Genomic DNA, 13320 nt, shown 5'->3' with positions numbered 1-13320 from the left:
TTTAAATAGAAATAACTAGGCCCCACCAAATGTTAAATCAACCTTGAACAGGGCTCAAAAAGAAGACATTTGACCTTTGACTGTCACCTGCTCAACTCTAGTCAAATTCTTGTACCAACAGATTACCCTAGATGGAATTCAGGGAGGAAAATGGATAACAAGGTCAGGCACATTGTTGGAGCTCAATAAATGAATGTCATAGCACCCAGACCATGGTCTCTAAATACCATATATTCCCAAAGCTCACTGGAGATAAGACTGATTTCCAAGTCTGAGTCAGGAAATGTAAGAGACAGACCTAGAACTCTTGTCATGCTATAAAGCAAGGGTCCTATTAAACATAGCATCATGTGAAAAGTGTTTAGGATCCAACTTAAAGAGGCTTCCACTAGTCAAAGATGAACAATCAATACAGCTACTAGTTGTAATGGATTAAAGCACATCAAATATTTCAACACACACCCAGTTCACTTGGGTCTCTTTGAAGAATGATAGGCAACCAGCTTATTATTTTGAAAACTCTTAGACAAAGGGCACATATCAAGCATTTATCCTGCCCCTGCTACACAAGCTATTCCTCTGAGTAGTAAAACAGTTGATGAGGGAATATTTCTCTATATAAAATGTTCTAGCTCATAACATGAGAAAAGAGTGAATTAGATCACCATTTTGCAACCATTAGTGAAATAACAGATCTAGACAATGATGATCATCAAAGGATGCTAACATCACAGGAAGAGTGATAACCAAAAATTATGTGCCTCCGATGGAAGAACATGATACTTTACATGATATATTCTTCCCTCCACCTCTCAGACAGATAAATGACAGATAAACAGATGGGTAGATAGAGAGCCAGAAAGAACCTAAATTGATTCCTTACTGGCCAGCCACCAAAATAAATAAATGAATGAATGAGTGGATGAATAAATAAATAAATAGAATGAATGAATGAATGAACCTAGATTGGACCAAACTTCTAGATCTAACACCAATTGACACAAACATGAAGTGCAGAGAAACAGGACAAACACCACCATGGAAATGCAATGAGCAATGTCCACACTGAGAAACTCAAGTCAGTTGACCCAATTTCTTTAATAAATTGCAAGATTCAAAAAGGGAAGAGGACAGAGAAAGGAAACATTGATTAAACAAATAAATGAAGAGACACTTAGCAATCACAAACTGACCTGATATGGATGGACCCTGACTTAATACACTGTAAATAAATAGATAAGTAAACAAAGAATACACAAATATATAAGAAAAAATGGCAAATTTGGACAATGGGAAGATATTTGATGATATTAAGGAATTATTGTTAATTCTTAGGTATGCTAATGATATTGTAGTTTTTAAAGGGAGTCTATCTTTACAGGTTTAGAGAAATGATTATCTGCAAAAAGGAAGGCAGAAGGGAGGCTTGGTACAAGGGAGGTAGAAATTGGTAACATCTTGCACAGGAGCTATATTTCATAAAAGAACAGCAGAGAGTGCAAAGCAGAGCAGAGTCAAAGTTCAGTGACTCCATGCCAGCTTCCAAGCCAGTGCAGGTCTCCAGGCTGGCCACATTCTTGCCATTCTCCTCAAGAGGAATTCTGGAGAACTGGGAGGAACATATTTCGTTCTCTCCAACACACACCCAGGAACTTCAGGACTTCCTGTGTGTACTTGATAAAAAGTAGCTTTTTCATCTAAAACCAAAAAGGCAAATAGCAAAGCTACTTTGCCATCTGTGATATTGTGAAAATATATATTTGGTCTTCATCCCCATCTCCTGACGTACAACTCCAAAGTGATGAGTCTTTTCCTATGCTAATGATGGCTGATAGCCCCTAGGCAGCTCCAGCAATGGGGCCTGATCAAGCAAAGACCAAGGTAGGACTTTTAGTCCCACCCCAACAACCTCTGGGGAGGGGAGAGGTAAGGGGCTGAAGGTTATGTTGATCACCAGGGACTGATGATTTAATCATGCCTACATAATGACGCTGCCATAAAAACCCAAGAGGACTGGGTTCAGGGACCTTCTGGTAGCTGAACACATGGAGGTTCCTGGAGGGTGGTGCGTCCAGGAAGGCAGGTCTCCAGGCTGGCCACATTCTTGCCATTCTCCTCAAGAGGAATTCTGGAGAACTGGGAGGAACATATTTCGTTCTCTCCAACACACACCCAGGAACTTCAGGACTTCCTGTGTGTACTTTTTTCATCTAAAACCAAAAAGGCAAATAGCAAAGCTACTTTGCCATCTGTGATATTGTGAAAATATATATTTGGTCTTCATCCCCATCTCCTGACGTACAACTCCAAAGTGATGAGTCTTTTCCTATGCTAATGATGGCTGATAGCCCCTAGGCAGCTCCAGGAATGGGGCCTGATCAAGCAAAGACCAAGGTAGGACTTTTAGTCCCACCCCAGCAACCTCTGGGGAGGGGAGAGGTAAGGGGTTGAAGGTTACGTTGATCACCAGGGCCTGATGATTTAATCAATCATGCCTACATAATGACGTTGCCATAAAAACCCAAGAGGACTGGGTTCAGGGACCTTCTGGTAGCTGAACACATGGAGGTTCCTGGAGGGTGGTGCGTCCAGGGATTGGCATAATGTAAGTGAAAGAAGTTAGACACACAAAAAAGTACAGACTGTTTGGTCCATTTATATCAAGTTCACAAACAGGCAAAACTAATCTATGGTGAGAGAAGCAGAAGGTACAGAGGGAGGTTTCTGGGGTGTGGGAAATGTTCTCTAGCTTGATCTAGGTTGTGGTGAATAGGTTAAAAAACAGATCTCATCAAGCTGCAAACTTAAGATTGATGCACTTTACTCAATGTATACTGATTTTTTTAAAATTGGAAAAAAACTTCCAAGTAGGACTCAACTTTCAAGTATGGCCTTGACCTCCACTCCCATATCCCAAAGTTATCCTTCATGGTAATTGTAACATGTGAATTGTTTTGTCCCTATGCAAAATCCAAACTCTGCTTTTTAAAGTGAACAACAATATCAGAATATACCTTTTCCAGCTTACGGTTCATGCTGGCAATTACGTATATGGCCAAATGTTCCAACCTTCATTCCAACTGGGATGGATCATAATACAAATTAAAACTTTTTTTAACTGGATGATAGAATGAAGCAAGAATAAAACATAGAAAAAAGTAACATGGAAATTGAAATATAAAAATTCATTCCTTGGCTCTATCTGCCAGGGCCCAAGATTGCTTCATTAAAAATCCATGATCTAATGAGTAAAAACTTAGGAAGGTGGACTAAAGACACAGACACTTGGAGTGAACAGAGAAAAGAGTACCGACCTTCAGCTCGTAAGAAACCTCACTCTATGGTCAGGACATTCTAAAGGGACTCACGCAGCAACCGGAGGTCAGTGACAGAGAAAGGAAGTTAGGCCATCGCACTGCTTCCTGACCCAACCAGGGCAGTAAGGCGTCGGAAGTCGACCTCGAGCAAAAAATCTCTCCCACACAGCTGCAAATATAGCTTCTCAATCAGAATGTCACCAGGGAACACCAGCTCAGCTGACACAACTGTCTCATCCCCTTAGTAGAAGCTATATCCACTTATGCACGAGTATTTACTTTAAAGAAAGACTTTAACTTCCAGGAAGCATTCATGGCTTAAAGAATCCCAAACTAATTAATTATTTACACTGTGTCTGAACTGAAGTAAAAAAAAAAAAAACTGGGACAAAGACATATCTGAAAAAAAAGACAAAAGGGACAATAGATTCATGAGGAGGCTATCATCTGAACTTGGTAAGAGGTAAGGAGGACAATTCTGGGAAGCTTTCTTGGCAAACCATGAAGAAGAGGGACTATTTACTGTTTCTGATGGACTTAAGACAGGAAACCAGGGCACTGACTTTATTTCGTTGTTTTTGCTAGGAATGGAATACGGGACCGCATAACATTGCCTCTTCTCATAAACCAAGGAATACCTGAGGGAGAAATAAGTTTTATATGGGTTCAAAAACTAATGGGGGTCAATTGATAAAAACAGAAAAGTAATCAGTATTCCACTACACACTGTGAAAGTGATAATACCCTCAAAGTTAAAATGGAAGCAAATGTACTCAGCCTCTATAACGGCATTTTGTTTTTTCAAAAGTCATTTTGGTAATTCTCTACCAACAGGGACCAGTCTAAACCTTAGATTCTAAAGCAATACTAGAAAGGTTTAGAAAGATGAGCAGCAATGCAAAGGACTTGCAAACAGCGAGTCCTCCATTACACTAGTTTCTTTCTAGAAAATGGTGGAAAAAATGTATCAACTGTTGGCTTATCTTCAAAGTGGTATTAGAGTGCCAAACATAAGATTATAAAATGTAGTAAGGTTTGAGAAGTAAGATAAAAGGGATTTAATGTCCCTTCCATCCAAAACACCTCCACCAGCTTGGCATGGCATGGACCAGGGGGCTGATGGTGAACAGGAAGGGAAAAAGGAAAGATGGAATGGAAGAGAAGTTCAAGGCACATCCTGCCAGCACTTTGTTCAGGAAATAACTGTGCTAGAATAAAGCTGGGGGACACACATTCGACAGGCTACAGACTGAAGGATCAAGACCACAGCAGTCTCTGAATAGTACCATGAATGAAGCAAGTGTTTTGACGCCTTTCTTTCAAAACAACCACACAAGCTTTCTTTTCTTTATTTGAACTTATTCTTCCACATCAATATTTTTGTCTTCAAGAATGAAACTCTGTTTTTAAAAACCACCCATGAGTAAGTTCCAAAATGTTTAACAAAGTCTAGAATAATTTCAATTACAGTTTATTGATAGCCTCATTTAAAATAAAAACAGAATACAATCATGGAGATGAATTCTTAATTTAAAAATGTTTAGTGATGACCACCCATAAATACATATCTGAAATGAAGGAAGGGTGACCACGGCTTTCTGAAAATGACTGCATGTAAAGCAGGGTGATTAGAACTTGACTGCAAGAACAAAGGAAACATAAAAATAATAGTAAAAGATCTGTGTCTCTCCTCAAATTTGCATTCGCTTGACAGTGTTCTATTTTGGTGGTTCTGATTTAGATCAAGGATATAGAAACAAAGTTCAGGATCATCTAAAGAGTTTACAGATAAATATTTTTTTCCCATTACTAAGCAGATCAATTTTTTCCCAATACTAAGTAGTTGTGAGAGCACCAGAGGGGAAAGAAGGATTTAAAATAAATACCTGTTCCCTGCTTCTTTTTCAGGAGAGATGCACAGGCTGCATTCGTAGCCATGTCCAAGGCCAGCTTCTTCTCAATGTTCCTCAAGTCTGTTCTAGCACCTTCCCAGAAAGAAAAGTAAATCAGGTGTTTTAAAAACTGTATAGTAACAGCCAATCCTCTTCCACCCAAACTAATCACTTTTGGCAAAACTAAGCACAGAACAATTCTGGCCCAGAAGTAAAGTAAACCTTCTCAAAACAATATGTTTGGCATCTTTAATCAGGGAGCTCATTGCTGCAACTGTGATAATCATGCTCAATTAAACCACAGCTTTTCCCTTCGATTCCCTGTAGGACTGCATGTGAACTTTTCAGTGAGGAGTTTACCATCCCCATGGTAAATACTAAATCATCACTTAGACCCTGGTAGCTACGTGTACCTCTGCATGAGTTTTTGGAGTTTACATTAAATATGCTCTTTGCCTCTCCTTTTGCTCAAGAGGCTCATTAGAAAAGACCAGGTGGATTGAGCTTGAGAGGATTAACATTTCATATCTGTAAGTGTACTCTCATGCAAATTAACAAAATGGAACACAAAACCCAGAGGCAATTCATTGTTCCCATAAATCATCTTGTACCCACTTTTTTTTTGTCTTCATTATGTTAAAAATCACGTCAGAATTCATGAATACATTTGCACTGTTAAAGTTTCAAAAATCCAGAAGTATGTTGAACAAAAGCGTAGGCCCCATTTCATCACCCGTCCTCTGCCCTCTCCAGAGGTAACCGTTCTTAACACGTGGGAGGCACTCTCCTCTCCCTTACGTGTGTCAGTCCATTCACAGACACATGTGTACATGTACACAAACTCATATTGCGTGTATTGTAATTTGATTTTTAACTTAACAATGTACAATGGTACTCTTAGCATTGCACAAGTACCTCAAATCTATTTAAATGTTCATAAGTATTCCATTTTGTAGATGTTCCAAAATGTATTTAATCACCCTTCTACTGATGGGCACTTAAGCTGTTCCTAATTTTCATTACCACAAATACTGCAGTGAACATCCTTGAACACCATCTTTGTTCGCATGATTTCTGAAGAATGGTTTCCTAGAAGCGGTGCTGAAACGTAAGGCTAAGTACATTTTTCATTCTGCCAGCTACTGTCGGATTGCTTTTCAAGAAGTCTTCACCAATTTGTACTTCCTGCCATTTTGTTGCAATCACTCCCTCTTTGATAAACAAAAAATAAATGTTCCAAAACTTGTAGGCACAAAAATATTGACTGAACTAAAAAAATGCATGTTTAATTAGGAAAATGACGATCTTGTGTCAAAATCTTTCTCCTGAGCCTATCTAGATCTATCCACAGCTAGGGTTATGTGGAAAACCTCATTCTCTCAGTGTGCTACGGGCCAACAGTTCTGTGACTAAGCATATATTAAATGACACTTTAGAACTCACACACATAATCTCTATCAGGACAGGAAATATTCAGAGACACTTACACTAGAGAAGAAACAACCATTTCCTATGTCCATTTTGACCAGAGCTGATAGAAATACGATGGGAACCATATATATAATTGTTAGTTTTCTAGTAGCACGTTTGCCAAAAGTGAAATTACTTTTAATAATATATTTTATTTAACACAGTATATCCAAAATTCTATCACTTGAAAATGTAGTCAATATAAAAATTACTGTGATGTTTTACTTTTTGTTTCACTAAATCTTTGAAATGTGGCATGCATTTTACACTTACAGCACAACTCAATACAGAAAGCTTCATTTCAAGGGCTCAGTTGCTCATGTGGCCAGTGGCTGCCGATTCAGACAGCACAGCCCTTGGCATAACCTTTAGGGGCTACTATAGTGGTCTTCAGGATATCTGACCTCTTAGACCTGGAGCTTACATCATCAACATACTTAAAATCAAAACCATTTCCTCTCATATACCTTACAACATTGCTCCAATGATCCCTAATGATGGTTATCCCATGACTTGTGGCTTGGGGACTCAAATGTCCTACACGACAGTCTCTGGACCAGGGTGTGTTATGGGGTGATATGCCTGGCCCTTTGTGAAGGTTAATTAATACTCGTGGAACAAATGAATGGATGGATGGATGGTTAGTCCATAATTTCACTGTTGCCTCTGGCTTCTGTAAACAACAGGGTATCAAGGTATCTTCTGTCTCCTTCTAGTACCTGCTCAGCTCATTTACGGACATTGCAGCCACAACATTCTTTCTTATCTGTCAAGACTTTCCTGGTAGAACAAGGGCCTCAGCAACTTTACCCACACAGATTTCTCAGACAGGATCTCCCCCATAGTGGTGTACACACACACCACACACACCCCTTCCGTCTAAGATCCTGGAATCCTGCAGAAATGTACAATAAGTTCTCACTAAAATAACACATAATTTTAAAGCCTGTCAAAGTTTTAATTTATACTAAAAACTAACACAATCAACCCCTATAACTTCATCTTATCATGGCAACTCTGTGGTATAGAAAGAATAGAGATTAAAATACCAGTTTTAAAATAAGGGGACTATTATTCTTCCCACTATTTCAAATGGTGATTTGATGTAGCATATGTTTCAGGGTAAGCAAAGACCAGATACATTCAGCACAAACTTTACCTTTTTCCAGAAGCAACTGGACAATATCTGCATAACCCTTCCAGGCAGCGGCATGCAAAGCTGTGTCTCCCAATTTATTCTGTGGTGACAAAAAAATGAAGTAAATTTTTCATTTTTTCTCTTCAATAAGTGGTGCTGGGAAAAATGGGTATCCACGTTCAGGAGAATGAAACTAGATCCCTATCTCTTACCATACACAAAAATCAGCTCTAAATGTATTAAAGACTTAAAAGAAAAAATCTGAAACTATGAAGCTATTAGAAGTAAACATAAGGGAAAATATTTCACGAAATTTGACCAGGCAAGTATTTTTTGGAGAAGACCTCAAAACGCAGGCAACAAAAGCAAAAAGAGACAAGTGGGATTACATCAAACTAAAAAGCTTCTGCCCAGCAAAGGAAACAATAATAGAGTGAAGAGGCAACTTACAGGATGGGAGAAAGTCATTTCAAACTACGTGTCTGACAAGGGGTTAATATGCAGAATATATAAGGAACTCAAACTCAATAACAAAAACAAAAACAAATAACCTGAACAAAAAATGGGCCAAAAAACTGAACACACATTTCTCAAAAGAAGGCATACAGATGGCCAGCAGGTATACAGAAGAACCATCATCATCACTACCACCAGAGAAATGCAAATCAAAACCACAATGAGGTATCATTTCACTCCAGTCAGAATGGCTATTATCAAAAAGAAAAAAAATAACAAATGCTGGCAAGGATGTAGAGAAAGGGGAACTCATCCACACTGCTGGTGAGAATGTAAATTAGTACAGCCACATATACAAGTTGCTCAGCTCGGAGAATGAGGATGGACAGCTCCAGGGAGAAAAAAAGGAAGCCACTGACTATTTTACACATTTTTGAAGAGGATATCAAGAGTATAAAACATCATATAAGTCTTAGTGAGATCCAAAAAAAAAGGCAGATAAATAAAAGTTAATAGCACAGAAACAAAAAAGTTACATAAGCAGTGAACACTACTTAAACAGACATAATGTAAACATTAAATTGTAACATAACCCCAAACCCTGATAAGACACTGGAGGAGCAGAGGAACAAAGGTTGGGTGCTGGGGGCTGGAAGATGAGAGCTGGGGCCGCTGACAAGCTTAACCCTTCACCCACCAAATAGGAAGCCCAGATGCATGTGATGTCTCATGACAAGGCAGCTCCACAAGTCTCTGCCTTAGTGACATGAAAGTACAAGAAGAAAGAGGGGAAAAAAAAAAAAAGAAAGTTTAAAGTGATATATGAGAAGGAGTGGTGTAGGCATTTTGGGCTTTGTAGAATTTAAATTTTAGTAGAATAATAATTCTTAAACCATTTGACTAGAATACTTTACACACCCATAAGTTGCACTGCACTAAAGAGAACAAGGCAGATATGTTCAATGATTTCCACAAAGAAGTCTCACCTGTTGGTTCAGTTCAATATTTGGTTGAGTAAACAGCATTTCCACTATGTCTGAAATTCAAATAGAAAAGATATTTCTTAAGAATGAAAAGTAAAAGCCTGACAAAACTAGGCATAATAATTTTAAAAGAGAGGATTCTTCAGAAGAATCTCTGAGATAATTCTTATAACAAATTTTTCAAAATCTATGTATAGAGAAACTTAACAATCTAAAAAAATTATCTGGGGACCTTTTTGTTCCCCCAAATACTTTTGGCTTTTGCATTTCACATGACATCTATTATAGGAATATTTTTATATTTGCTATGATATTTAGTATTACATAGCTAAGATATTTATTAGCTAAAATAAGATGGGTTTCTTCTGGCAGATAGTCACAAATTTTCCTTTGGCTATGCTATTTAATTTGTGGGCTCTTTGTTTCTCATTGTTGTTGGGTTTATTTTCTGTATTGCAGGGGGAGGTAGAAAGAGAGCAGGATGGTAGATTTTTGGCCAGGATGAAATATACCTAGCAATTCAATTTTCATTATTATTGATTATAACAGAGAAAAGTATCAATTAAATCACTCACTTAAGCAAATGCTGTCTTTCTCCTGAATCTCATAGTTTGTTTTAAACTTAACATGCAAATTATAAAAGCATACCTTGGGAAAGACTAAGCTACTGGAGCCAATTTTGCCCTTTTCTTCTATAAAATTAGATAGTGTGCTTGTTTTTATATTACTGTTGTTTTCTGGTAACCTTTCTAAGCTTGAGGGAGGAAAGGAAGCTTCCAGTCTTTCAAGTGAGAGAGCTCCATGCAGGGAGGCTGGCCAACCACATTCTACCCACTGTCTACAGAGCTTCCAGGAACAGGCTTTTTTGTCTGATGTTCTAAAGAATTCAGAAAGAAGAGCCAACTTTTTAATTTTTCTTCTCATATATGTAAATCTGGCTCCCTTGGGTGAAACACATTTTCAGCAGCATAGAAAGTTATTATAACGAACAAAACGTGATACCTTTGTGGCCCCCGTGACAAGCCCAGTATAAGGCAGTGCTTCCAGCTTTGTCTAAGCCATTGACACCTACTCGGTTGTCCAAACACTCTCTCAACCAGCTCAAGTTGCCTGCAAGAAATTTTACATTTATAAAAACACAAGAAAAATGCTCATTTTTTGTTTTGCTTTTAAATCAACTTCATCCAGCATACATTTCCATTTGCAATGCATTAATCTGTAAGTCTTAAAAAGACTTGCCCACTAATGCATTTATTATGCTACATTTTGACTTCCAGCTTATTAATGGAAAGTATTAAGATCAATTTTAAATGTAGGCTAATGGGAAGAGTTGCCTAAATGGCTCTACTTAAGATATTTCTACTATTATATATATATGTGTGTGTGTGTGTGTGTGTGTGTGCGTGTGTGTGTGAAGGTTAATTCTAGGTGTTAACTTGATTAGATGAAGGAATGCTGAGAAACCTGGTAAAGCAATCTTTTTAGGTGTGTCCGTGAGGGTGTTTACAGCAGAGATTAGTAAGAGAGTCTGATTGGATTGGGTGGGAACCATCCAATCCGCTGGGGGTTTGGAGAGAACAAAAGACAGAGGAAAGAGGTGAAGCTCTCTCTCCATCTGCTGGAGCTGGGATACACACTTCTCTCCTGTCTGGGACATCAGAGCTCATTTTGGGTTCCGGAACTTACACCAAGGACACCATCAGGGACACCACCAAGGACTGAGCCACATGACTGGCATCCAATTTATAGATGGCCTATTGTGGGATTTTTCTTCATAGTCACGTGAGCTAATTCCCTAATAATCCCTCTCATGTAATTATAACGTATCCTATTGATTCTGTCTCTCTAGAGAACCCTGACTAATAAAATATATATATATGATATATGATATATATATTTCTTTGTGAAACTCTGGAACTTGGGGAAAAAAACAGTCAAACCTAAGAACCAGCAGATACTATTCATATTCATATTTAAAATGCATTTTCAGTTCTTACAAGAGAAGAACTAAATGACCTACTCAAAACTGATGCTCTTCCATGCTGCAGCATAACTATTAATTTAAAATCCTCAGATTAACGGGCCGGCCCGGTGGCGCACTGCTACAGTGCACCGCTTGGGAGTGCAGCGGCGCTCCCGCCGAGGGTTCAGATCCCACATACAGACCGGTTCCCACTCACTGGCTGAGCGAGGTGTGGGCGCAACACCGAGGGTTGCGATCCCGTTGCCGGTCCCGGTCCGGTACGGGTGCGACACTGAGGGTTGCGATCCATTGCCGGACACGAAAAAAAGAGACCAAAAAAAAGAAAAAAAGATAAAATCCTCAGATTAATATCTTAAGTATGTAATTTACAAAGAATTTTTAAAACGTCAGTTTAGTAGTTCTACTTATGTACCATTCTAAACCAATAATTTCCTCTGGCACATTCAGATTTCAAAAAGATCTAAAAAAGCATGAAAATAGAGCTCACTAAGGTTTTACAGAAACTCCCCATTATCTACAGAAGGGTTTCTCAACAGCAGCCCTACTGGCATTTGTGGTTGGAGAATTCTTTGTCATGGGGCTGTCCTGTGCACTGCAGGATGTTTAGCAACATCCCTGGCCACTACCCAAGAGATGCCAGTAGCATCCCTCCAGTCATGACAATCAATATGCCTCCAGGTATTGCCAAATATCCTCAGGAATCAGAGGGAGGAATCACCCATAGTTGAGAAACATTGACCTACGGGATAATGCCCCAGACAAGGCCCATCATGGTTTGGCCATGACTCTTCCCCGGACTCATACCTGTTGGTCACCCACCGGTGACCCCCATCAAACTCTCACAACACCAACACTCTCCTAAATGCTGTGCCCCAGGAAGCCCCCACCCTCCTGCCCCCCAGTTACTCACTCTGGCCTCTACAGCCCGTATAATTTAAACACACATCAACTGCTGTACTTATCACATGATATTTTAATTATCCATTACATGTATCCTTCCTTGGCCAGACTTTGAGCTTTGGAAGTCACAGACCATGTCTTTACACTTACCTCTCCCCACCGCTGAGCACAGGGTAGGTGAAGCACTCAAAAGTATTTGTTGACTGACATTTCAAAATTAAAATCACACTAACCTCTCCAGTGGTAGAAGTTAGAACAGAGATTGCCTCTTCTGAGATGATAGAAATGTTCTAGATCTTGATCTGGGTGTAGGTTACATGGGTGTGTGCATTTGTCAAAACTCATCAAACTGTATAACTGAAATCTGTGCATTTTACTACACCGTATACTTCAATCAAAAAGAATCACACTTACCTCTTTTTGCAGCTTCATGCAATGGATTGTCGATTGATTCTGCCTGCTCAGCCACTAGATTGAAAACAAAAAGTACAAACCCAGTGTTGAGAGTGTCACTTAAATGACTCACTGAAGCCACTCACCACGGTCCCCAGCTTCAGGAGTGCCAGGGCCTTGGACAATACAGCTTCCCTTGCTTATTATGGATTAAAAAATGACAGAAAAATCAAACTCATAGTTCCTGCTTAAATGAACATGCTAATAAAATTGATTTGATCAACACACGTTGTACACAGGTGATGGTAGTCAATGTTGTACCCCCAAAATATGAATAGTTGATCATGCTTCAATTAAAAAAGGAAAAACAAAAAACAAAGATTGAGTTTTTAATTCATCTGAAAAATAAAATAAAATACTTCTCCCTGTAAAAAATAAATAAATAAATAAAAGAAGCTGAATTATGTGTAAAATAAAGCTAAGCCAAACAAGCAGTAACACAGCAATTAACTGGAAATATAAGCAAACATAAACAGAGTAATTAACTGAAGTAGAAACAAAAACAGATTCACCACCTGCATACCTGTTTACTCAAGTATTTAATAAACAAACTTAGTCACAAGAATGCAGAAGAAAGCATTTGATGTTCATTTTTATATTTTTGCATTTTAAGATACCTGAAAATAATTCTGATAGCTTGTGTGTATGTGCACGTAGGAGGGGGAGAGGGAGAAGTATTTTCCTTCCAATACTCAGAAAGGTCAATCAGCATACTTATCCACCTCTA

At 38.7% G+C, this 13320-nt stretch overlaps 1 protein-coding gene across 1 annotated transcript in view; it reads right to left on the bottom strand.

Moving 5' to 3' along the window:
- Window positions 1-13320, bottom strand: part of OSTF1 (osteoclast stimulating factor 1) — a 67817-nt gene that overhangs the window by 1064 nt on the left and 53433 nt on the right. The window contains exons 5-9 of the mRNA XM_008590737.1: window positions 12555-12608; window positions 10259-10366; window positions 9260-9309; window positions 7839-7917; window positions 5204-5302 (exon numbers count right to left, since the gene is read on the bottom strand). Of these exons, the coding sequence (XP_008588959.1) occupies window positions 5204-5302; window positions 7839-7917; window positions 9260-9309; window positions 10259-10366; window positions 12555-12608 (390 nt within the window). The remainder of the gene's footprint in view (window positions 1-5203; window positions 5303-7838; window positions 7918-9259; window positions 9310-10258; window positions 10367-12554; window positions 12609-13320) is intronic.

This window comes from Galeopterus variegatus, unplaced genomic scaffold (genome assembly GCF_000696425.1).
Source record: "Galeopterus variegatus unplaced genomic scaffold, G_variegatus-3.0.2 Scaffold6344, whole genome shotgun sequence".
In the NCBI taxonomy this organism is placed as follows: domain Eukaryota; kingdom Metazoa; phylum Chordata; class Mammalia; order Dermoptera; family Cynocephalidae; genus Galeopterus; species Galeopterus variegatus.
Note: the sequence above shows the minus strand (reverse complement) of the source record. Positions and strands in the feature narration are given on the sequence as shown.